Below are 25,068 nucleotides of genomic sequence, written 5' to 3'. Positions count from 1 at the left end.
TGACTTGACTTGACTTGACTTGAAAGAAGTGCAAGAAAAAAACGAGCCGCAGGTTGAAATGTGTCCAGTTGAGGTTGCCAAAGCCAGGTGCCTTGAACAAAGACACTATAATTTCTTTCTCTCTCTCTCTTCCTCCTTTTCTCTCACTATCTCTCTTTTCTTTCCTCTGTTTTTTACCTCATTTTGCTCTCTTCCTTTTTTCCTTTTCTCTCTCTCTAATTCTTGCTTTCCCCTTCTCTTTTTCCCCCTTGTCTCTTTCTCTCCTTCTCTTTCAATTTCTCTTTGGATTTCTTTCTATCTCTCTCGTTCTTTCCCCCTCTCTCACTATTTCAGTTTTAATCTCTTTTGTTTCTCACTTTCTCTCTAGATATCGCCCTCTCTTTCTCTCTCTCTCTTCTCTTTCTATTACTACTTTCTCTCTCTTTTTCTTTCTCTCTAATCTACTAGTCCGGCCCCCGAGAGAATGTCTGTTCTATCGTCTGTAACCCTGTTCCAAATCATAACCCTAGCTCTAAACCTGTCCTGGAACCCTATATACAGTTTAAAAACCTAGACTGGAGCTCAAAACCTACTTTTTAACCCTACCTGTAATCCTAGCCCAACCCTATTTCAGAACCCTAAATTCTGTTGAATACCCTAATAAGGACCCTAATCTTAGTTTCTCCAATTCTTTTTGGAAACCATAACATTTGTTTAAAACCTTTGTTTGAGGCCTGGACTCTATGGCTCCTAAGCCTAGCCCAACACTTAACCTAAGAAACAACAATTTCAAGCATTCACAAGCCCTTCACCTAAAATGTAAGCACCAGCATTTTTGATGATTTCAAGCACCCGTACGATCCCTTTCAAAATGTATTTTCAAAATGGTCCAACTGGAAGATGATACTACTTAGTTTATGTATTTTTCTTATCGTTCTAGAAAACAAAACAAAAAATCGAGTAAAAATAGTTTTACTTTATTACAAAAACATGTATGTGTAATACATATTAACAAATCGAATATCGTCAAGCGTCAGTATCGTTTCCTCGATGTCCTTGACCAATCGACAGCGAGGACTTCTTCCAGCCCCGCCCACTTTTCTCAGCAGGACAGCAGCCGGGACGGGTAGTTGACGAAACATCGGAAATCGTTGGACAAATTGCGCCGGTGTCGCGGCAGGAATCGGCACACTTTGGCGTCCAGGAGATCTTTGGCCAAGTCCTCCATGATGGCTCCTGAAAAACGAGAAGAGTTTTGTTCCCGACAAATTCTTCCGGAAGTACACTGAAATCTCAAGAGAGCTAGCGAATTGAAAAATTCGGGCAGATTGACAAACTCGTGTTATGGTAAGAGCTAATCACTCAGCCTTTCACAGATTAGGACGGTAGCCGCTTTGGTTTTCTTTCTAATAAGGTCGAAGCAGCAACACCCAAGCCGACTTCTTTAGGGTTCGTACGGGCGCTCGAAATCCTTTTATTCTAAAGTGCTTTGCCACGTCCCTGCATAGATATGATGCCGACACCGCCTTCTGGTGGCTTCACATTGCCATTGCATTTCTTCTTCCCTTGTGATTAACAACCGCTGGCATTAGTTTGTATGGCGTTTTCCAATGACGCGCCATGGCCCCCTACAGGTCACGTTCAAGAGGACTGGTGCATGCTACATCCAAACAGGGTCCTATGAACTGTGTATCAAGGATTATGTATCAAATGTGGACGTGTTTGCTATCTAGCTAACATTTACCTTTTTATTTTAGTTATCAAGTTACATTTTAAGCCCCCTTCTAGCTTGCTAGCTTTTTTTAAAACTTTCTATCTGGTTATGTTCTCTAAGCTAGCTATCTCAATCCCTTTTAGCTTTTTCACCTATTTACCTTTCTAGATCACTATCGAGCTACATTTTAAGCCCCCTTCTAGCTAGCTATTCTTTTTAAACTTTCTAAGCTAGCTATCTTGATCCCTTTTAGTTTTTTCACCTATTTTTTTTCTAGATCACTATCGAGCTACATTTTTAGCCATTTAGATAGCCGCATAGCTAAGTTGCCATTCATATCAGAGTGAGTGTCCTCTGCACTATTTAGGCCCGCAACTACTCATCGATAACATCGATGATTTAAAGCGACTGATGAGATCATCAATGCGTTGTATAATGCAATTTATGAGCCATTAGGTATGTGTAATGGTAACAGCTAATCGCTCAGCCTTCCACTTTAAGGCCATCGAAAGGTTTATTGTAGAGTATATAATTAAAACTCTGTGTACCCTATTCCTCATGTTTCAACGTGGGCACGTGCGTCTTATAGTCAGGTGCGGCTTACGTATGTACGAAATATTTTTTCTTTAAAAATATACTGAGTGAGGCTTATAATTAAGTTTGCTTTATAGTCCGTATTTTACGGTAATAAACTTGTTTTAAGGAAGCACATTAAGGTGCAGACTGATAAATTAGCTCTTGTCATAACACGAGTTGGTCACTCAAGCGTGAGTTTGTGATTGGGAGAAGGCATAGAAAGCGCACAAGGCTGAGTGATTAGCTGTTACCATAACACACGTTTGTCAATCTACCCACATTTTTCAATTTGCAAGCTCTGTTGATATTTCAGTTTATTTTTTGTTGGAAATGAATTGAATTCATGTTGGCAGTTTTGACTTTTGTCATTATCGTAAAACAAGTTTGATGTACTTTTAGTACAAGTTGCTGCTAAGCCTTGTTTCATTTCCTGCTAGTTTTGGGTTCAATTGAGTCCCGTGCGTTTCAGAGAGCTATTAAGTTCTATTAGAATCGATAACATACCGTATTTTCCGCACTATAAGGCGCACCTAAAAGCCTTTCTTTTTTTCAAAAGCTGACCATGCGCCTTATAATACAGTGCGCCTTATATATGGCTCAATGGTGTGTCGCAAAGTCTTCCAACTAATGCAACAGCCGCCGACTCGATTTTCCCCCGAAGGCGGAGTAGTCCACGGTGTATGCTGGGATTTATATACCGGCGTTTCATTGGCTAACCAATGTGTCAATCATCATTTGAATTAGTCACTATTGGCTAAAGTTATTCGGAGGTCAAGGGGGCGGATCCTTTTTATCATTTACAGGCTGGCATAGGCTAAAGGGGCAAAACAAAGCTTGCAATTGGCAGAAAAAGATGAATGTGAATAGCACGTTGGGTTGACGGCATAGGGAAAACAGTATTTTACTATTCTGTACTGTATTTGTAAATATTTTACTCTCCTGGATTTACTACACTCACGGATATAAGAGGACCATGGTTGCACATTATTATTGAGCACAACGACTTCGGTGAGCTACTCCGGCTATAGATTTTCCCTGTATCTTGTTTTAGACTGAACTCGATGTTTCTGTGATAAGCGGTGCAGATAATGGACGGAATGGAGTGTCTATTTTGAAATTCAACTCAATTCCAAGTGTTTATTGTCATATGCACAGTAAAGTTGCGAGCGAAAAAGAAAATAGTAACTAAGGAATGGTTGGCATTTCTGGAATCCCAAGACTTTAACCTTCCGAATGATATTTGGAACGATGCATTTGAGTGACACCGTACAAGACACTGTTTCCGTACATGTCTGAGACACGTATTTGCTTCTTTGCAAGCTTTGGGAATGTTAAGGGGGTAATCAGTTGGACTGAACCATCTGACTGTTTTGTCCACGTTCCCATTGTTGCGCCTTATCATCCTGTGCGCCTTATGTATGTCAAATATAGGACCAAAAACTATTTTTGGGGGTGCGCCCTATAACCCGGTGCGCCTTATAGTGCGGAAAATACAGTATATGTCTTTTGAAATAAACATGGGCTCCAAATCTGGGTCAGGGGACTGGCCTTGATACTAATCATCGATGTCAGCACTGAAAAACCGCATGAGTTCGATCCCGAGTAGGAACCCCGAGAACGGCGTTCTCCGGCTTTCCCGTTTCCTCACCCGTGCAGAGCAGGACTTTTCCTTTGCTGAGGTACTTGAGGGTCCGGGCCACTTTTTCGAGACACTCCCGGGAGAGGTAAGGGGGGTCGGCCAGGACCACGTCGAAGCTGGCGGCCGGCAGACCCCCCAGACGCAGAGGGTCCTTGTAGTCGTAGAAAACAAAGTCTGCGCCGTAGATCTCGAAGCGCCGGTCGTATTCCAAGATGGCGACGGGGGGGGCGTCGCCCTCGGGGGTCCGCAGCTGCTTCAGCTTCTGGTACACGCTGGGGGCGCTCACGCATGCGATTCTGGGATTTAGGGGAGACCGGGTCCAGGTTGAAGAAGCCAAAGAGAAACGTGACCTGCAGTTTGAAATATGTCCACTGGATGGCGCCAAAGCCAGACACCACTCGCAAAGCAACTGGAGCAGTATGTCTTTCTATTTCTTTATCTCTCTTTCTCACTCTTTTTTTGTCTGTCTCTCCCTCCCCGTCTATTTTTTTTTTACTATTGCTACATCTTCTCTTTTTTTCTTCGCTCCATCTATTTCTTCTCTCATTCTCAATTTTTTCTCTCTTTTATTCTCTCCATCTATTTATGTTTCTTTCATTCTCAATTTTTTCTATATTTTCTCTCTTTCTCTTTTCTTCTGTCTTTTCCACTTCCCCATTTTCACTTCTCTCTTGTTTTTCTTTCTGTGTCCTTCTACTTCTCATTTTTCAATTAATTTTGCCATTGTCTCCCCCTCTTTTTCTCTTCCCTTTTCTCCCTCTGTCTTTTTCCCTTTCTTTCTCTTTTTTTTCTCTCCCTGTCCGTCTATTTTTTTTACTATTGCTATATCTTTCTTCTACCTTTTCTCTTTTATTCTCTCCATCTATTTATTTTTCTTCTCTGATTCTCATTTTTTCTATATTTTCTCTCTTTCTCTTTCCTTCTGTCTTTTCCACTTCCCAATTTTCACTTCTCGCTTGTTTTTTCTTTCTCTGTGTCATTCTATTTGTCATTTTTCAATTAATTTTGTCATTGTCTCCCCCTCTCTGTCTCCTTTCCTTTTCTCCCTCCGTCTTTTTACCTTTCTTTTTCTCCCTGTCTGTCTATTTTTTTACTATTGCTATATCTTTCTTCTCACTTGCTCTCTTTTGTTCTCTCCATCTATTAGTATTTCTTCTCCCTTTCTCTATTTTTTCTTTTTTTTCTCTCCCTATGTCTTCTCCACTTCCCCATTCTCACTTCCCTCTTGCTTTTTCTTTCTCTGTGTCATTCTATTTCTTCTCTCTTTTATTTCTTAATTTTCAATTAATTCTGTCATTGTCTCCCTCAGTCTTTTTCCTTTCTTTCTCTTTCTTTTTCTCTCCCTGTCTTTTTTTTCTCTCTCTTGCTCTCCCTCTTTTTATCATCCTGTCTCTTTAATCTACTCATCTGGCCCCTCCCCCTGAGATTTTTTTTCCTGCTATGTGGCTCGAGCTTAAATGAGTTTGACACCCGTGCGTTATGAGTTACAATTCAGTAACGAAGGTGGAAGCCAAAAAGACCCACTGCTGGTCAGAAAACTGAGGAAAAGAAAGCTTTTGTTGCTACTAGCTGGGGGTTAAAATGGCGTCACGTTGTGTTTGTGTGTCAGATTTGGAGGAAAAAAGGTCAATTGAAGTTGGACAGAATACCAAACACACAACAAAGGACAGCTTTCTTTTCCTCGGTCTTCTGACCAGCGGCCGGAACTTCAGCTGTGACGTCACGCGTGACGTAGGCCACGACAGCGTCTATAAAGCGAGCTTCCGGTTACCTTCCTCCTTCGCCGGCTTGTTGCAGAAGCTCCTCAGCCAATCGCGTGGCCGTGTCGTCGGTGTACCAGAATTGACTCATCCGCTACACAAACGCCACCAAAATCACTTGATTTCGAGTTCCAAAGCGCAAAACAAGCCATGTTTTCCGAAGTTAAGGTAGTGAGTTGCTTACCCAGTCCTCGCCCACGGCCCCCACAGCAAATTGGTCGCCGTTCGTGGACGGATCATCGCGGGTGTTCTCGTCCCGGGACGTCTCCGCGTAAAACTCTTGCAGGGCCGCCAGAGTGTGAGCGGAAAGCGTCGGGACGTCGTCGTCGCTGTCGCTCATCTTGAACGGTCTCGATTTTATTTATTTATTTTGTCTTTTTTTTGTGACGTCGTCGAACTCAATTCCGAATGTTGACAATTTCAGACACCACGCGTTGGGAGTCGCGGGGTGATGACGTCACACGACAGCCGTACTCACGTCTACTGGGATTTTATATTGGACACTTGATGGATGCGTTCACGTGAACTCGGAATCCATTTCAAAGACTCGGTGAGTGCGTTTTTTTGTCTTTTTAATTTGTGAAACATTTTATAAATTAATTAGTTAAATTAGAACGTTTTCAACTCAAATGATCAAGATGTGAAAAAGGACAAGAACATTGATTCTTCAAAATTAATATTTATCTAAATACTATGGAACGAAATGTGGCTTGCATGTCAACAAAACCCTCCTAGTTGCATTTAGGCGCGCTAGTTTTTTTGACCACCGAAAAGTGACACCGTGCGCCTGCAGGCATTTTTTAAGTTATTTTTAATCTTGAAAGAAATCTCCAGTGTTTAATTTTTGAGCATAAGATAACTAATAAGTAATGCGAAGTAAAACCAGTGCCACAGAGCACAGCGTAGCAGCAAAATGGCGGCGACCTCAGATAGGAATTCCTCTATGTAAAAGAATAAAAACATTTCTCATTTGTTTTACGGTAAATAAAAATTACATTTTTTTGCCTAGTATTCAAATCAATGTTTAAAAACAAAAATATATATTATAGAGATACAGATTTGGTTCAAATGAGTGTTTTTTTGGGGGGTTTAGGTTTTAGTTGGAGAATCCATCCATCCGCCCAGCACAAATCCAAAGGTTTAGGGGCCTGGTCTTGGAGCCATGTTGAGTTAATTAGTGTTGGAGTTTAGTTTGGGCTTTAACTACCTTAGCTTGCAGTTTTGGTTGGCGCTCGGGTTTGAGTTTTGGTCCAAATGAGAAGATTTACTGGTAGTGTAGGCACAGAACGGGAGGTGTGCCGTAAGCAGGGCGCAGAGTGTCATCTTGTAAGAGTTCGGGGTTGTTTTTGTCGATAAACGGGTGCTGGATGTCGTCGCCCTGTTTGTATTTTCCATTTGCGAAGTGTGAAAAAAAAAACCTCTTTAAAATGTAAACTACAGTAGCTCAACTGTTTGGATGCGGTATTACACTCGCAGGATTGTGCGCTCACTACCTAGTCAAACCAGTAGAAGTTCAGGGTTTTGGTTGGAGCTGAAGGATTTTATGCATTTGACTATAAAGGATTTTATACGATTGAATACAAGTTCCATTTATTGAGTTTAGTGCTATAGTTATTTACTGACTGCCTTTATTCGATGAGCAGTGAAAGTTCAGGTCAGGCGTAAGTGGTGGAAGAGATTGTTTACAGGAACGGGATGTACTGCTGATAAGATAATCAGCACACCCAGACGCTGTTGACGCAGAAAGGCCCGGTGTTGTTTTGAGCAAGCCAGACATCAAGACGCTCGTCTATGAGATTGTGAAGCCCACGTTGGGCTTCCTTGGCACGCCCATGGGAGGAGTTGGCACCCCACTATACGGGGAGAAGATGGCCAATAATAAAAAAGCTAAAGAACTTCAGAAGGCTTCACACAGACGCCAACGTCACTAATTCGGCCGTTTTTGATGGAGTACACTTAGTTAAATTGTTAGGGACAATAAATCTGCCCCGGTGGGAAAATGTCAGCGTTCCTGGTCATTTTCCCTTCAAGAAACGAGCGCGCATAAATTGTTGGGTGAATGTAGTTTGTGTTTGGTTAATGGAGTCAGATAACTATATGTACCCTGGTCATATCCCTCGATAGGGGTGACCAGGTTTTCAGATAACCAATTTGAACAATTCGGTAAACGGTACATTTTGTTAATTCATTCCCAACGGAGCTAAGGTTTAGGTTTTAGTTTGAGATTTTGCTGTAACTAGTGTTGGATCCATCGTTAGAGTTAGGGTTAGCCTGTAACTAGGGTTATGGTTGAGTGTCAGAGGTTTGTCAGTTGTCTTCAACAGCACTGGTAGCTCAAATGGTTAGATACCTGCATACGTGTCGCACTCCGGGGCTCCATGCCCTTACAAAATGTTGTATCTTCCCTTACAAAATACAAAATCATCTTGCACCATATTTTTTTTTTTCAAACGTGTTTATTGATGTTGTTGAACATGTTCTATTGTACATGTGTTTCCTTATATCATATATATTGTTCATGAACATTTTGTTGTGAGATACTGAGTTGCTTGACATGAATGAGCTTTATTATAAAAAAAGTTTTTTAAATAAAGTCGCTTGGACGTTCACTGTAGAAGGAAAAAAATTAAGTAGAATAATACATAATCTTCCCCCGCGACCCTACTGAGGATAAGCGGTGCAGCCAATGAGATGAGAGATACATAATCTTATTCAAATTATGAATTCATTTTCAGCTTTAAATTATTGTTGGTAATATACTGGTTCAAGGGATCACCACAAACCTGACTTTTTTTCATTTTCTCCTTTTATACTTCCTTTTTTATTAACTTCTTTTTACAACATCATCATTCGTCATATAATGCGTCAAAGCAAGTGAGCCGTTGGAGAGCCGGCTCTCTTGATGAGTTGAACCGAAAAAGCCGGTTCGCTAAAAAAAGACAGACTTCCTTTAACCACATCAAAGCGCTCGCTCCGTTTGCAACGGAAAAAAACGATACCGAGATAGAGGCTACAGCGGCAAACTCGTTTGACTTGATTGATTTGCCGTTTCGTGCTAGTCAGTGTATACAAATTGACAAATTTGCGTTTTTCTGTACGGATTTTCTTGTTAAATGCATCATAAACCTACTTTGTATGGCAAAAACGTACAGCTTGACAGGTTTGTACCTGTATTAGACTCACAGGGTTGTCAATTCTATTCCTTGTTAAGACAGTACAATTTCTCAGTTTAGGGTTTTGGTTGCTTCAACAAAAAGGCTTATTCTTAGAATTTGTTGTGGGGATCAAACCGAGGACCCTGTGAGTGTAATAAAGGCGTCTTAACTTGGGAGCTACCGCTGCTGTTTCTTATCCCAACCAAAACTTTAACCTTAACCCTCGAACCCTAACCCTAGAACCTACAAGACTGTGTGTAGGATACGGAGATTATACAGCATTGGTAGCTCAACTGCTTGGATGCCTGTATTACACTCAGAGTTCTGGGTTTAAACCCCAGTCAAGGATGCGTAAATTCTCAGGTTTAGGTTTTTCTTGGAGCAGCTCCAACAGAAACTAGAGATTGAGTACTTTCCTGAAAAGCGATCGGACCCACAATTGTATGTGTGCGTTACAGGTTTTCCCATTTGAGCTTTCAGTTTCATTACACTTACTGATCAAAGCCTAACCCAAACTCCAACCAAAACTATAACTATAGAACCTGCAATAGGGTTCTTACAGCACCTGTCTCAAAGTTCTGAGTTCGAGCGCCGGTCGAGGACGTGCAAATTGTCCGATCGTTTTACTTTTTCATTGGAGCAATCGAAACCCTAGCTTTGGCATTAACTAAAACGCTAACCCCGGGATGTTTACTGGCATGATTGGGAATGGACCCTACAACCCCGCGAGTGCAATCAATGCATTTGAGCTACCAGTACTGCTAACGACTGCAAATGAAACTCTTAACTGGGGCGGCATTAGCTCAAGAGGGCGGCAGAGCGCTCGTCTTGGGATCGAGAGGTCGCAGGTTCGATTCCCGGCTCCCTCGGTTATATGTCGAAGTGTCCTTGGGCAAGACACTGAATCCCTAATGCCCCCAACAAACAAGTTGGTGCCTTGCATGGCTGCACGGCCGCTATTGGTGTGTGTGTGAGTGAGTGTGAATGGGTAAGTGTGAAGCACATTGTAAAATAACTTTGGGAGGTCTTCATTGACTTGAAAAGCGCTATAGGAATGCGGACCATTTACAACAATAGTGCACAAAAACTATGAAAATCCTGCAGAAATACTACAAAAATACTCCAGATATACTACAAAATCCTGCAAAAATACTACATGGCTGACTCCCTATTGATGTGTGAATGGGTAAGTGTGAAGTACGTTGTAAAGCCCTTTAAATCAGGAGGTTTACCAGTTGAGCTAGCAGTGATGGTGAGCATTCAATGCTTCCTAAGCACGCCAAGAAATTCCAAATCCAAACCCACCAAATAAATCAAAAACGTGTCGGCGTGGATGTAGAGAGTCTGCCATTTTCTAAGTTCCCCACCCCAGAGGTCTGCAACCCTCTTTTAAGCAAAGAGCTCATTTGTATGACTAATAAGCACAAAGGGCAGTTGGATAAGCATTTCCACAGTAACAACTTATTCGGTTACTACCAGGTTATTTGTTGGAAGTAGGCTTGAATAGACTCGGTCATCTAATCGAAGGCAATTGACTAGGAAATCACAATGACTCAGAACAGGTCCACAGGCACCTCGGCTGTCCTTGGGGTGCCCATGGGCACCATGTAGGAGACCTTTGCTGTATTTGAAGTGACTAAAAACAGTTTATAAAATATTGCAGGTATGGATGAATTGAAAAGAATATCCTTTCCACTGCTTTTTGTGTCTTTTTTCATTTGTAGTGAAAAATCATCTCCCAAGGCCAGCTCCTAGCCAAATGCCATATTTATGCTCAACTTACTTGCGTTCTTCAGCCTTTTGCTGAACCATTTGCTCTTGTTTATCCTTCCACTTATCTGCTGTTCCTCTGAGAATTGAGAACTTCCTATTCAACACAAAAGAAGAAATACTTTCCGAAGAACACCCCCCCAAAATAAACTCATTTCCCAGAAATATTTTAAAATTTGAAAATAAATGTCCAAAAACTGAATATTTTTTTTCAAAATACAGTTTTTCCCCTCGGAATTTGTTTAAATCTAGGCTTAAAACACACCTCTATATTATATGAATAACCTATATTTTATGTTGACAATATCTGGGTATTATTTGTCATTGCAACATCCATTTTGGCTTGGTCATCCTGGAAGTGACCTCACGTGTGGTCCCTTCTCAAGGTTTCTTCATTTTCCTCATGTTGAGGTTTTCCTTGCCCTCGTGTTGGTTTTAGATCAGGGGATGGTGTCTTAATAGTCTGTGGCTTGCAATAATCTGTGGTCTGTGCAGAACTTTTTGTGATTAAGGGCTAAACAAATAAATATGGCTTGACTTGAGGTTTTGAGTTTTCCCTTGCCCTCATGTAGGTGTTAGATCAGGGGATGGTGTCATAATAGTCTGTGGTTTGCAATAATCTGTGGTCTGTGCGGCCCTTCCAGACTCCTTGCGATTAAGGGACAAACAAATAAACATGACTTAAAAGTGACTAAATAATAATAAATTTAAAAAATGGGAAATCTAATTATTTACATTTTAAATGAGATGCATTTTGTCTTAGTTCATTTAAACTAAATCATTGTTTACGTCAAAATTTAGAACTCAATTTCTTATTGTTTCTTAGAAAAATACTTTTGTTTTCAAAATCTCACCAAAAATGATCTAAAAAAAGAGATAACATTGACATTTTGTTGCATTTTCTGAAAAGTTGACGTCAGAATGTTCACAATCCAATCATTCTATGAACACACGAGCCGTGCGGCGGGTGTCGCCGAACGATGACGTCACTCGTCAGCACTTTGAGGCGTTGACGTCATCTACCTGACTGCGCGTTCACGTGAACTAGGAAGTTTTACAATTCACCGAAACGATGGCAGTCGGTTAGTCCCACACATCTTTTAAGTTCTTTAAATACGTGGAAATTAAAAAATAAATCGAAACAAAGGCATTTATTGGGTGTTCCTTATTTGATATTGTTATTCAGGTCATTAAAATGTAGAAAAAAAACAGGCACGCAATAAACATCTAAACACGTAATACAATAAAACTTTATGTACAATTTCAACTGTGGTTGACACACACAAATCAGGTGGCAAACATCTTTACACTTAAACAATAGTACATCAAGTAACATTTTTGGGCCAAGCGACTCGCCGCCGCCCCCTGCTGGCGCATAAAAAACATTAAAATCATTCGTCGCGTCTTGTAGTTCCTCAAACGGAGCAAAAATGAAACTTTTAAAAAAGGGGGCCTGCAGGGGAACGCTAGCATGCTGTCGATTTTTGGTGCTCAGAGAAACCGGTAAGCCTTGTTGTCATGGAAACACGCGATGCAAGGCACATCCGCACGTTACATACTTTGCTACACGCAAGGCACTCTGGGAGATTAGGAACTGTATGTGCGTCCGTAAAAGTGGGACTTTTTGTGTCTCACACGCTCACTTGTGTTTACTTGATCAGATTTTATCTATTGAAATATATAATATTCCATTCTCAGGTGAGGAACGCAAAGGGGAATTGTTGTATAGCGGGGGATAGCAACTCATGCTAATTAGATCATGTCGTTCACACTCGCCAGTCATCCGGATGTAAACATTAAAACGAGATCGTCGTAAGGCGCGGTCGCCGTACCCCGGGGTCTCCCGCTGTGAAATTATTTCATTGCGTCATTTTGTCTTCTTACTTTTTTTAACTTTGTGGAATGGATTAATCCAAAAGAGAACAAATAAGAAACCTTTTGGGGAATTTCCTACTGATAGTTTAAAAAATGATGCAAATGAAATGTATGCATATCAGAGTATAGAGCAGTGTGCCTCAGTATCCGTACAACATTCGATAAACTGAACAGTCTTACCACCAGTTCAGAGGTGCCGGAGGGCGAATAAAGAGTTAAAAAAAACTAAACTTTATTCACCCTCTAATAACACTGTAAAATAGGAGCATCAAACTCATTTGAGCTCGGGGCCCACGCTTGTAGATCAAGGCAAAAGAAAAAATGTAAACAGATAGAGGTAAAAAGAAAGAGAATCAGAGAAGACGGCAAAAGGGTAGAGGTAAACAGAAGTGAAAGACAGAAAAATTGAGAAAAAACAGCAATTAAACAAGATAGAGAAAAAAACACTAAGTGAGAGAGGGGGAAAAACTGCAGAGAGAGCAAGAGTCAGGGAAAATGAAAGGAGAAATAGCGAGACAAAAAGAAAAGCAAGTAGAGAAAAACCGAAGTGAAAGAGACAGAGAAATTGAGAAAAAAAAAAACACAGTAATTAAACATGATAAAGACACAAAATGAGAGAGGGAAATAACTGCAGAGAGAACTTGAGAGAACAAGAGAGTCAGGGAAAACGAAAAAGAGACAAAAAGAGAAGCAAATAGAGGAAAAACAGAAGTGAAAGAGGCAGAGAAATTGAGAAAAAAACATGATAAAGACACAAAATGAGAGAGGGAAATAACTGCAGAGAAAACGTGAGAGTCGGGGAAAATGAAAAAGAGAGGAAAAATAGAGAGTCAAAAAGAGAAGCAGATAGAGAAAAACAGAAGTGAAAGAGACAGAGAAATTGAGAAAAAAAACACGATAGAGAAAGACACAAAATGCGAGAGGGAAATAACTGCAGAAAGAATGTGAGAGAACAAGAGAGTCAGGGAAAACGAAAAAGAGGAAAAATAGAGAGACATAAAGAGAAGCAAATTGAGAAAAAGAGAAGTGAAAGAGACAGAAATAGAGAAAAACAAAATAAATTGAGACAAAAAGACAGACAAGAGGAGAGAATGAAAGACAAAGAAGGAGAGAGACTAGAAACAACAGGGAAAGAGAAAAGGAAAGTGATTGAGAGAAAAAGGGGGAAATGAAAGAGACTAGAAAATAGGCAGAGAAAGATAAAATAAGAGAAACAAAAGGAAATGGAAAACAGCTACAGTGTCTTTGGGGAGAGACGCCCTGGCTTTGGCGCCATCAAGTGGACATATTGAAAGCCGCGGCTCTTTTTTGACCTCACACTTCTCCCGGGCCTATCGGGGCCGCATGGCGGACTCCCGTGCCGTAGAAGCTGCTTTCTTCGCCCTCCGCCGACTTTCCCCGTCCGTCCGCACAGCGGTCCGGAATGTCCGCGCCGGAAGAGTCCTTTTCTCGGTCACCGGCGGTTCCCGTGGACTACTTGAGGCAAAGGAGACCGCCCACGTTGGCCACAAAATCGTCCAGACTCTTGAGGAAGGCCATCTTCTGTTTGCGTTCCATGGCGGGCGGCGTGCTGCTGGCCGTCAGGGCGTTGAAGGCGGCCGCCAGGCGACCGTAGATGACCGCGTCGCCTTGGCGCGATAGCAGGGACGCCACCAGCTCAGCGTACTCCGCCTGCAGGGGGCGACAGAGGCCTCGTTTAAATTGAGAGCATGAACGAGAAGTCTAATTTAGATAGAATTCGATCAATCAGATTTAGATGATTATTTAGATGAGATTTAGATACATAGATATAAATTTAGGTTGGACAGATTTAAACAGATTTGGATAAAATAGATCTATATTAGATTAGATTAAGATAAATTTAGTTAGCTAGATTAGATTTAAATGAATAGTTTGATTGGATTTAAATTAGATTAGATGTTGATTGGATTTAGACAGATTATAAATAAGGTTTGGATATATTAGAGATAGATAGATGTTTAATTAAATAACATTAAGATAGATTCAGATAGCTAAAGTAGATTTAGTTGTATAGTGAGATTGGATTTAGATTAAATATAGATTAGATGTTGATTGGATTTAGACAGATTATAAATACGATTTAGATGTATTAGAGATAGATTAGATAGATAAATGTTTAAATAGAAAACATTAAGATAGATTCAGATAGCTAAACTAGATTTAGTTGTATAGTGAGATTGGATTTAAATTAAATTTAGATGAGATGTTGATTAGATTTAGACAGATATATATAAATCAGATTTAGATACATAGATACAAATAGATATACATTTAGGTTGGACAGATTTGGATAAGATAGATCTAGATCTGATTTGGATTAGTTTAGCTGGATTAAGATTAGATCTATATTAAATTAGATTAAGATAAATTCAGATAGGTAGGTAGATTAGATTAAGATGAATAGTTAGATTGGACTTAAATTAAATTAGATGTTGATTGCATTTAGACAGATTATAAATAAGATTTAGATGTATTAGAGATAGATGTTTAAATAGATAACATTCAGATAGATTCAGAATGCTAAACTAGATTTAGTTGTATAGTGAGATTGGATTTAGATTAGATTTAAATTAAATTTAGATGAGATGTTGATTGGATTTAGACGGATAGATTATAAATAAGATTTAAATATATTAGAGATAGATTAGATAGGTTTAAATAGATAACATTAAGATAGATTCAGATAGCTAAACTAGATTTAGTTGTATAGTTAGATTAGATTTAGATTAGATGTTGATTGGATTTAGACATATATATATATATATAAATAAGATTTAGATGTACTAGAGATGGATGGATGGATAGAGATGTAGAGATAGATAGCGTAGATAGATGTGCGATCTGACCTGGTGCAAACAGACGAGCGTGTAAAGCGCTTCCCCCGCCGCCACCGTCATCTCCGCGTTGTGTTTTCGCAGCACCAACATGTCAAAGACCAACTGCCCAAACAACAAAGGCGCACGTGTCAAAAGGGACTCCGAAGGGAAGATGGCGTCCGACATCCGTACCTTGAGGAAGTGACGCGTGGCCATGAAAAGGGGCGTGTCCTTCTCCCGGTTTTTGGCACACTGCTCGGCCAATGGCGACAAAGCCTCCAAACACAGCTGACTGATCTCTGAACCCATCCTGAATTCGGGGCATTAAGGACGTCAACGCGGTGTACGGGGAATGGTTCTGTGACTTGAGCCGGTACGATGGAGTTAGCGGGTGGAAGCAGAAAGGGGGGGAACGTCGGATTCAAACGAAAACGTCCTCGTGAGGACTGTCATGCTTTCAGAAGAGATTTTTTGCATCGATTGCCTCCTTAGTCTTAATAATTGTTCCAATCTCTGATTGGTCAAGGCCATATTCCTTTGTGAGGGAAATAATCCTTGTGCCTTTTTATATCTCTTGATCATTACAAGCTTCTTTTCCATGGTTATCATGATTTGGCTTCTACCTTTAGCATCACTGCAAGATTTGGGATTTATAGCTAAAAAATGGTTGCACGAGATTCTGAACTGAACAAAGAGAAAGGTATCGTGGGAGAGAGTTCAGCCAAAAGCATTTCAACATCTTCAGATAGTTTGTGACGCAAACCGATAGAAAAACAGCATCTTAGTATTGAAACGAGGGGGGCAAAAAACATTGTATTCCGCATCCAAACGTGAAATTATCGCAAGCTACGGATGCTGTAACCCAAAGTTCTTTTTAGATGAATCCTTCAGGCTTTAAAAAAATCTAAAAAAACAAACAAGTCATCCATCCATCCATCCATCATCTGCACCACTTATCCACAGTAGGGTCGCGGGGATGCCGGAGCCCATCCCAGGTAGTTAGCAGGGGACACACTCAACTGGTTGGCAGCCAGCAAAGAGAAAATTCCTTTTGCTTCCTCCGTTTTTGAATGGATATTTTGAACGTTTTATCTAGTAATTTTCTTATCGACCAATCAGAGAGTTCCCTTCCAGGATTTTTAAATTAAAATTTAAGACTTTTACAGGGTTCGTACACTTTTTTCTGAATTTTTCAAGCGCTGATCAAGAAAGGCTTTTTTGGTTGATTTCTAAAATAAAGGGGTTATCCTGCTGCTCGCCAAACTTTGGGCTATTTTGAGCTGTTCCCATCGATGATCTTTTTGTGTCAATGGGCTGCTATAAACTGACATGAATTCTGCCATTCCGCATCAACAATTGGCTACATTGCAAGGAAAGGGCTCTATAGGTGTTTGGTGATAATGGAGGTCAATACGGAAGACAAAAAAACATACTGGATGTACTGTTTTGTATTTTACGCATTTTTTTGTGTAAATCTGAATATTTTACATTGATATTACTAAATCATTTGGTGCATAATATTTTATCATTATTGATAACTGATCTAAAACCTACATGAGGGCAAGGGAAAACTCAAAAACCTCAGGTCAAGTCTTTGTTTGGCCCTTAATCACAAAGTCTCAAAGAGCTGCACAGACCACCGACTATTATGACAGCATCCCCTGATCTAAAACCTACATGAAGTCAAATACACATATCATCAACATAAAATCTAGGTTATTCATATGCTATAGAGCAAAAGTGTGTTTTAAGCTTAGATTGAAACACTTCCTCTGAGGTTACAGATCGAATCTCAGGGGGAAGAGCATTCTACAGATGCAGAACGCTCTCCAACCTGTAGATTTCTTCTTGGCTCTTGGGTTTACTTATTTTACACACCTTTTACTGCCCGATGATTGCTGGGATGGGCTCCGGCACCCCCACAACCCTACTGAGGATAAGCGGTGCAGCTAATGAGATGAGATCACTTTCACACAAATAAGACATTTGAGAGTTCAATTTAAAACTTTTAAACAACATTTCAAGGCTTTTAAGTTCTTAAACACTTGGGGGAATTCTGCCAGTTACTAAAGAGCAATTTAAAAGAGCTTTTCTCATTCTCTCAAAGAACGTCAAACACCAAAGAGAAACCTTTGAAGGGAGCACCTTCTCCCACGAGTGAAAAGGATACGAGGTCATGCCGAGCTCCAGCGAGAACATGAGGCTCTTGAAGAGATCCTCGGGCAGCTGCGGGATCTTCTCGGGGAAGATCTCGCAGATGAACGTGATGAGTTTGTAGTACTGGTTGCACAGGGATGGGAACTAGGACCAAAAAGGGGGACGTCGGTCAGAAGATGAAGACCCCCTTCGTAGAAAGAACACGAAAACGAGAGGATCTCACCTTGAGTAGATCCTGCGACATGAGGGGAAGAACGATGTTGACGCCGTAGAGGACCACGTCTGCGGCAGACACCGGCCGACTGGAGGCCGGCGTCCCCTGGTCTTGGTTCCGGAAGACTTCGTCTGGGCGGGCACGGAAAAAAACGGTTTGGATATTAAAGGTGGAGACGAAGGCGAAACACAAGTTCTCTTCCGAGAGCTGCCTGATATTGAAATTTGTATTTCAAAATAGAGAAAGAGAACTTTCAGATTTTGGAAAAATTGTTCCTAGTAACAGCACGGAGAAGCAATGGTTAGCGCAGGTGCGGCACAGTTCTGAGGTCATGAGATCGAAACTCCTGTGTGGAGTTTGCATGTTCTCCCCGTGCTTGCGTGGGTTTCCTCCGGGCACTCTGGTTTCCTCCCACATCTAAAAACATGCATGTCAGGTATTGGCCGGTCCAAATTGTCCCTAGGTCTGAATGAGCTAGCGAATTGTCTGTCCCTGTGATTGGCTGGTAAGCAGTTGAGGGTGTCCCCTGCCCACTACCTGGAGATAGCTGGGATGGGCTCAAGCACCGCCGCGACCCTACTGAGGATAAGCGGTGCAGATAATGGATGGATGGATGGATGGATGTTCCTAGTAACATACAAGAGCCACTTTTATAGGTTGAAAGTGGTCTACTACACAATATTCTTAGTATTTGCGTATATGCCAGGGATATATAGTGAATCCTTGTTTTTTCTCACCAGGATCACGTTCCAAAAAGGACCTGCCATAGGCAAAATCTAATTAACATCAAATGCCCCCATTTGATTATCCACTCCGCTGTTGCTAAACTACAACACAGCACCCTGAGGCCATCCTGTTAATCTGTTAATAAACAACAAAAGGATACTGCTAGGAGTGTGAATTTTCCTACGGGGATGAATAAAGTATCTATCTTTTTTCCTGATGTCTTGCCAAGGTATTGGATAGCAGAATGTATTGGTAGATACAAAAAGTTGGTCCTACCATCCTCTAGATGGCACTCTTTGTTGAAAGATGCACTCAGAGACAGTTTCTTCCCTAAAGCTGTCCCAATACTTAACTCAAATCTGCACTGAACTGATATACTCTGCACTGGGTGTCATCTGCCCCTCTTTGGCCTATCAGGTAGTCCGTATTTGCACCGTAAATAATGGATCATCTGAAAATAACCGATATTTATCGTAGATCACTGCAATCTCAGTTGCTGCCTACTGGGTTTTCATATTGTGTTACGTCTTGTGTAAATTTAGATATCATTTTTAGCATATAGGTAAATACACTACTTTGAAATTCTATATGTAAATGTGCACTGTGTAATGACAATAAAGGCTTTTTATTCTATTGTTATAGCATTCCAAAATGTATTGAACTAACCTTTATATTCAAACCAATAGTGCCATCTAGAGGAGTCAAAATTGCTCAATTTTTCTTTTTCAATTTCTCAATAATTCACATAGAAAATGTGTCATCATTTGCTATCATTTGGATCATTTCTTCAAAAGGCACTGCCATACTAAATATACTAACTATAAGAAGCTAACTGAAAAGGAACGCTGTGAAAAGGTGAAGCAACCAGAAGCTGGTTTAATGAAATGAAATGATCTGCATTTCTATAGCGCTTTTCAAGTCAATGACTTCCCAAAGCGCTTTACAATGTGCTTCACATTTCCCAATAGCGGCCGTGATCTGTGCAGCCATGTAAGGCGCTAACCTGCTTATTGGGGGTTCAGTGTCTCACCCAAGGACACTTCGGCATGTAACGCGGAGGAGCCGGGATTCGAACTGGGATCCCTTGATCCCAAGACGAGCGCTCTACCTCCTGAGCTACTGCCGCCCCAGTGCTTTTTCACGAGACCCTCGGAGTCAAATGAAAATGCTACAAAGGCGAGCTATGAGGTCACTACACACTGAAGCGCTGCACGCCTTTGAAGGAGGGTGAATTTTTGAAAGAGTGTTCAAAGAATAGTCAGCCCTCACACATTTTCAGCTCACCTAATCCGGCCCCCCGCTTTCTGAAAAGTTTGGACACCCCTGATTTAAAGATTACCATAACCTAGATGCACCTTTTATCTTGTCCTTTTCCCCCATGTTCCACGGACAGACTGAGGTGATCATTTCTTCCTCATGCCATGAGGCTCTTTAACTCCACCCAGGGGAGTCAAAGCCCACATGAAACCCCACCCCCACATTTGCATATTATCCTATTTTTATGACAGTGTGTATTTTCTGTAGCACTATTTAAATACTGCATAGAAAAATGTTGTATTGGGTATTTTTGTATTCTGTATCTTTTCCTTTATTATTGTTTTATTTTCAACACAAGGATACTGCTGGAAGTGGGAATTTCCCTACAGGGCAGAATAAAGTTTCTATCCATCTATCTATAAACCAGCGTAGTATTCTACGGAATATTTGTGATATTCGCACGTACCCGTGTCACTGAAGTCAATAAATTCTTTGGAGAGAAGGTTGGTGAGCAGTTCCATGATGAGCAGCAGGTCTTGGTACTGGTCTTCCTCGGCCGCCGCGTCACTCCGTTTCCTGCTCTGGTTGTTTTTGGAGTAGACCTGCAGCAGCGTCAGGCAGGCCTCGTACAGCTTCATCGACTTGTTCTGCACACAAACGCCAAACTCGGAGTTAACTCCTTGGCGTAGACTCGGATTTTGCCAGGGAAGCGGGGTACCGACCTCTCCCAGGTAGCAGATCTGCTTGTGAGCCACCTCCACAAAGACCTCGATGATGAGGTTGATGGTCTCCGGCGTGTTGCTATACACCTAAAACCAAACCGGGAAGATAAATGACACGGATACGCGGTGGGCGTCGGTCGACCCGTTCTCCGCAAGCTCCCTGACCTCCATGAGTCCGATGCAGCTGGACAGGAAGTCCATGAGGAAGGAGAAGAGCGAGGCCACGTTGTCGATTTGCGTGGCCTCGGCGATGCCGCAGAGGGCCTCCAGGGTGGCCACGATCTCCTGCTTGACGGCCTCCTCTTGACTGATCTGGGCAAAGTTCTCTTGGTTGATGAGGTTGAGGAAGCGCTGCTGGAGAGGCTGCAGGACCTGAGAGGACGTCACGTAGAAGTTTGTCATCCACTCGGAAAACAGCGACAAAATTGGACTTTGAGAAAATGATACAGGTCAAAAGTGAACAGAAAGTATAAATATGCATTGTATTTATGATATTGTTCTCTCGTTCTGCCATACTTAACATACTGTGCAGAAGTCTGGGGCAATTATTACACAAGTTCCTTTTTTATCCTCCAAAAACGTGCAATTAGAACCATATCTTGAAGATCATACTCATATTTCATTCCTGGAGTCCAAATGATTAAAATTGGATGATTCAGTCCAATTTTTCACTGCACAACTGCTATTTAAGGTCAACAAAAACATAGCGCTAGAAAACATCCAAAAATGATTCACTCTGAAAGAGGGAAATTATAACTTCAGTTTTTCGAGAACCGGCTTCTTCGGCTCGGCTCACTAAAAAGAACCGGCTCTTTCGGGTCCTAAACGGCTCTTCGGGTTGTTTTTGCTTCTTTCATCCCTACATGACCAAATATTATGTAAAAATGTGCACAAAATGACTGAAAGGTGAAAAATGTTTTTGCATTGCCGGAAACTCAGCAAAATGTTTGGACATGTTTGATAATGGGGAAATTACAGGGAACATTGCTCGTCTCTCTATAATTTAATGTCTTAGTGATAAAAAGACCATCATATTTTCTAAAAAGGAAACATCCTTATTGACCTCACTTGCGCGCTTGCTTTCATTTACTCAATCCTGTGCAGACATTGACTTCAAAATACCACGATGAAATCACCACAGAGGGAACGCGCGTTGTTTTTTTTTTCCCTGCATACGTAGTCATTCTGATAGAAGTTGCCGGTCGATTCATTTTGCAATGACGAGCCTTGACCTTCATGCGTTGGATAGATTTTCTTGTGTGCTGAGGAAGTCCAGGCAGTGCACCTTAGAGCAGGCATGTTCAAAGTCCGGCCCGGGGCCATTTACAGCCCGCGGTCAAATTTTTATTGGCCCTCGGCCTCTGTCCTAAAATTAATAATATGTGGCTCGCCAGTAATCATTTGGCCACCTTGCCTTTGGCTTTCTGTGAGAATTTAAGCCCACCCCATTTACAACACGTGGAACTAAAAAAGAAAACTGACTGAGAGAAAATTCGAGTCGTTTTTTCACCCAAATCCAAAACAAATCCTAACTTGCCAAGAGACTGTGACGGTTTTTAAAAAAAGTAATTTCAAGAGGCACTGCCAGCCCAAACGTGCTACAAAAACCTAATTGTAAACGAACACTGTGAAAAGGGGAAGCAAATGGAAGCTGTTTTAACGCCGCTACTGCGCTTTTTTATGGGACCCTGCGAGTCAAATGAAAATGATACAGAGGAGAGCTGCGAGGCCGTGCCGCTGAACGCCGAGCACTGAGGATGAATTTATTCAAAACTGTTCAAAGAATGCAAGGCCGAATAGTCGGCCCTCGTGCATTTTCACCTTACCAAATCTGGCCCGCTTTCTGAAAAGTTTGGACACCCTTGCCTTAGAGGGAACATCGTTTCCAGGTAAGTTTACCTCGGCCCAGTACTGCTGCTTGGTGTCCGAGTCCATTTGGGCGAAACCCCCCAGCACCAGAGCCTTCATGAGGGTCCTCTGCACCGAGCTGGACAGCAAATGCAGCGGCGGACTACGGCCGGCGAACTGCTTGGCCAAGTTCCACCAGCTCTCGCACTGCACCGCCATGTTGGCCCTGCACGGACAAAGTAGAAGGGAAAATCATTTGATTCCGCCCTTCTTCTTTAATTTTTCTAACATACTCCTCGGGCCTGGCCTGACCTCTCCCGCCGTTCCACCATGGTCACCAGCAGTTCCACCGTATCGTTGGCCAACTCGGCTTCGGAGCTCCACACGGTCAGGTTGGTGATGACCTTCTCCAGCAGGTAGCCCACGATCCACTGGGCGCCCTCCGTGTCGGCGCCGAACGCCGTGCTGAAGGCCAAACTGACCTGAGAGGAACGTTCCAAAGAATAAAATACTGCGGTTTCTGTTATCGGATAACATATTTGCAACAAAAATCCCTGCAGGTGCTTTAAAGTGCACCTTTGACTATAACGGATATTATAAAATTAACTACAAAATAAGTACATCTACTCAGTTTGATGCAATAGAAAGATGCACTGACAGTTTTTCTTCAAGGTACATTAGAAGGTTAGGCTGTCTGGAATGCATCAGACGTCTTTTGATAAAAAAACATTCCTGTGAATGCTGACGGGAGAAGGCCAGACGCACATGGACAAACATCCCCAACGCCCTTTGGCGACGCGCCCATGGGAGGAGGAGTCAGCACGATTGTGTCAAAACGTGTCAAAAGACCAAAGGAGAGAGAGATAAGAGACGAGAGATGGGAGGCTCGACAAAGAATAATTAGACTAATTCAACAATAATTCGGCAGAATTCGATGGAATTCCCTTAGCTAAATACTTTAAGAAAATAAATCTGCCCCCATGTGAAAATGCTTGTCTCTTGTCAATATTTCTCCCTTAAATTAAGAAAGGAGCATGCATTGTTAGGAGAATAAAGTTTGTGTTTGGTTAATGGAGTCAGATAACTCATTGGAACAATTTGGTAAACGCTACATTTGTAATATAGTTTTTTCCCGAACAACCTACTTGCTGGTAGAGCTTCTCGTCCATGAGCAGGTAAGTCTTGGCCCAACGTCTCAGGAACCAAACGATGTCTTTGCCCATCTGGGGACTTAGCAGCTGCGTCAAACTGGCTCTGCTGGCTCTGGATTCCACCTCCGACGTCCTCAGCACGGCCGACAGCAACCTGACATGCATACGTTTCCTCCTTTTAGAACTTATTTTGGATAGGAAGTCATGAAGATAACAGAACTTCCTAGCTCTCAACCAGGACGAAACAGAGGTCTTCATCACAGGTTCCCAAGATCTTGGACCTTCACAATGTGGAATGAACTTCAGCGTTATTTTGGAGATCAGTTTTATGAAAGACATTTCAAACTAATAAAGGACTTTATATTTTATATATTTGACTATAAGGGATTTTTTTACAATCAAATACAAATGACATTTACATACAAAAGATATTCACTGGCTGAGCTGTGGGGCGAGGTCATTGTAGCCTAGACAAGAATGATGTTTACGGAAAAACAGCAAGAACGGGGACAAGGGCTGACGCCTGTGACGCAGGAAAGGAGACATTGTTTGCCTGATAAGCTTTCTTGTTGTGAGTTTTTTTAGACGTGGCGGCACCTTTCGGCGAGGAGGTGGTGAAGCTGGCACCTGGCCCGCCCATGGGGGGTGGCCGACGCCCCGACGTGTGAAAAGACGGAAGACGGAGAGACAAGAGATAGGAGATCGTGAGAGGGAGGCTCGACGAAGACTAATTAGACTAATTCGACAATGATTCAGCTAAATTCGATGGAATTCACTTAGTGAAATACTTTAAGAAAATAAATCTGCCTCCGTGTGAAAATGCCGGCTATCTTTGTTCATTTTCCCATTAAGAAACGAGCATGCATTGTTAGGAGAATGAAGTTTGTGTTCGGTTAATGGCGTCAGATAACTCATTCGAACAATTTGGTAAACGCGACATTAGTAATATAGTTTTTTCCCTAACACTAAGAATCTTTTTTATCATTTGAAGAATAGAACCATAGTCCACCCATTTCCCCCTTTAGGAAAAGACGAGTTCAGTTGAGTGTAGTTCTTTGCTTACCGGATCCCTAAACAGAATATCAGTTACAAAATGATGCAAAAGGTGTGCTCACAAGGGCTGCCAGTAGAGATAGGATTTCATTACCTCCGTTTTAAAAATCACTATTGGTTTTCTGTGTGTTTCAAGATTGATTTTAGGGTCGTTTTTGCTAATTGTTCCTAGGGTGAGGACCAAAGCCTATGCTGAGCAGTGTTGCGTTATCTTTTAAAGTATCGGAGTAATCCAATTTCTCGTTTGTTGACTCTGGGACTATGTTTACAGATTTCGCCATGAGGCCTCAGTGAGCTCATACGTTGGGTGTACCATAGTGCGGTGCCTGCAAACTTTGAATCGCCTTTATTGGCTAGTGCTGTTATTAAAACTTGCCTCTGATTGGCCAGCGCTTTTAAAACTCCAACAGTAACAATTGTGGTTAGCCAAAAATTAGTAAAACTAATTACTTTTACTATAGAGCTATTCAGTGACTGAGTTACTTTTTGGAAAAAGTAGTGAGCAGTTATAACTTGGCCAACACTGATGGTGAGGCAGTATGTGTCCACTTTAGTCCTCGCCTATGGAACCGTTGGCTGGAGAACTTCAGGTCTGCAAAGACCTTGGATATTTTTAAGTATGGCTTCTAATTGAT

General features: G+C 41.7%; 2 protein-coding genes across 3 annotated transcripts in view; both read right to left on the bottom strand.

Annotated features, from left to right (window-relative positions):
- Positions 1-935: 935 nt before the first annotated feature.
- eef1akmt1 (EEF1A lysine methyltransferase 1) lies at positions 936-6,013 on the bottom strand. Of its 2 annotated transcripts, none has more exons than XM_088352688.1 (4): positions 5,853-6,013; positions 5,680-5,762; positions 3,918-4,258; positions 936-1,215 (listed from the first exon to the last, which is right to left on the bottom strand). In XM_088352688.1, the coding sequence occupies exons 1-4, from the start codon at positions 6,006-6,008 to the stop codon at positions 1,082-1,084; spliced, it is 714 nt and encodes a 237-aa protein (XP_088208814.1). In that variant the 5' UTR covers positions 6,009-6,013; the 3' UTR covers positions 936-1,081. The 2 variants fall into 2 exon arrangements, with proteins under 2 accessions (XP_088208814.1, XP_088208815.1); XM_088352689.1 differs by having other exon boundaries at positions 3,918-4,204.
- A 7,682-nt stretch (positions 6,014-13,695) lies between these two features.
- xpo4 (exportin 4) overlaps positions 13,696-25,068 on the bottom strand; it is a 70,095-nt gene continuing 58,722 nt past the window's right edge. Inside the window, exons 14-24 of the mRNA XM_088352380.1 lie at positions 23,375-23,534; positions 22,542-22,711; positions 22,281-22,455; positions 20,547-20,753; positions 20,382-20,468; positions 20,126-20,306; positions 17,686-17,807; positions 17,476-17,606; positions 15,498-15,615; positions 15,336-15,428; positions 13,696-14,139 (exon numbers count right to left, since the gene is read on the bottom strand). Coding sequence (XP_088208506.1) covers positions 13,942-14,139; positions 15,336-15,428; positions 15,498-15,615; positions 17,476-17,606; positions 17,686-17,807; positions 20,126-20,306; positions 20,382-20,468; positions 20,547-20,753; positions 22,281-22,455; positions 22,542-22,711; positions 23,375-23,534 — 1,642 coding nt within the window. The 3' untranslated portion in view covers positions 13,696-13,941. The remainder of the gene's footprint in view (positions 14,140-15,335; positions 15,429-15,497; positions 15,616-17,475; positions 17,607-17,685; positions 17,808-20,125; positions 20,307-20,381; positions 20,469-20,546; positions 20,754-22,280; positions 22,456-22,541; positions 22,712-23,374; positions 23,535-25,068) is intronic.

This window comes from Urocampus carinirostris, chromosome 14 (assembly GCF_059441175.1).
Source record: "Urocampus carinirostris isolate Australia breed hairy pipefish chromosome 14, RoL_Ucar_1.0, whole genome shotgun sequence".
In the NCBI taxonomy this organism is placed as follows: Eukaryota; Metazoa; Chordata; class Actinopteri; order Syngnathiformes; family Syngnathidae; genus Urocampus; species Urocampus carinirostris.
This window is presented reverse-complemented; position numbering and strand designations above follow the sequence as displayed.

Bases quoted from the DNA above. Each gene is read 5' to 3' on its own strand.
- eef1akmt1 (XM_088352688.1), bottom strand. From the start codon at position 6,008: ATGAGCGACAGCGACGACGACGTCCCGACGCTTTCCGCTCACACTCTG. The intron at 5,763-5,852 runs GTAAGCAACTCA...GCGTTTGTGTAG, and splicing joins GGGCCGTGGGCGAGGACTGG to CGGATGAGTCAATTCTGGTA. The intron at 4,259-5,679 runs GTAACCGGAAGC...TTCAAACTGCAG, and splicing joins CAAGCCGGCGAAGGAGGAAG to GTCACGTTTCTCTTTGGCTT.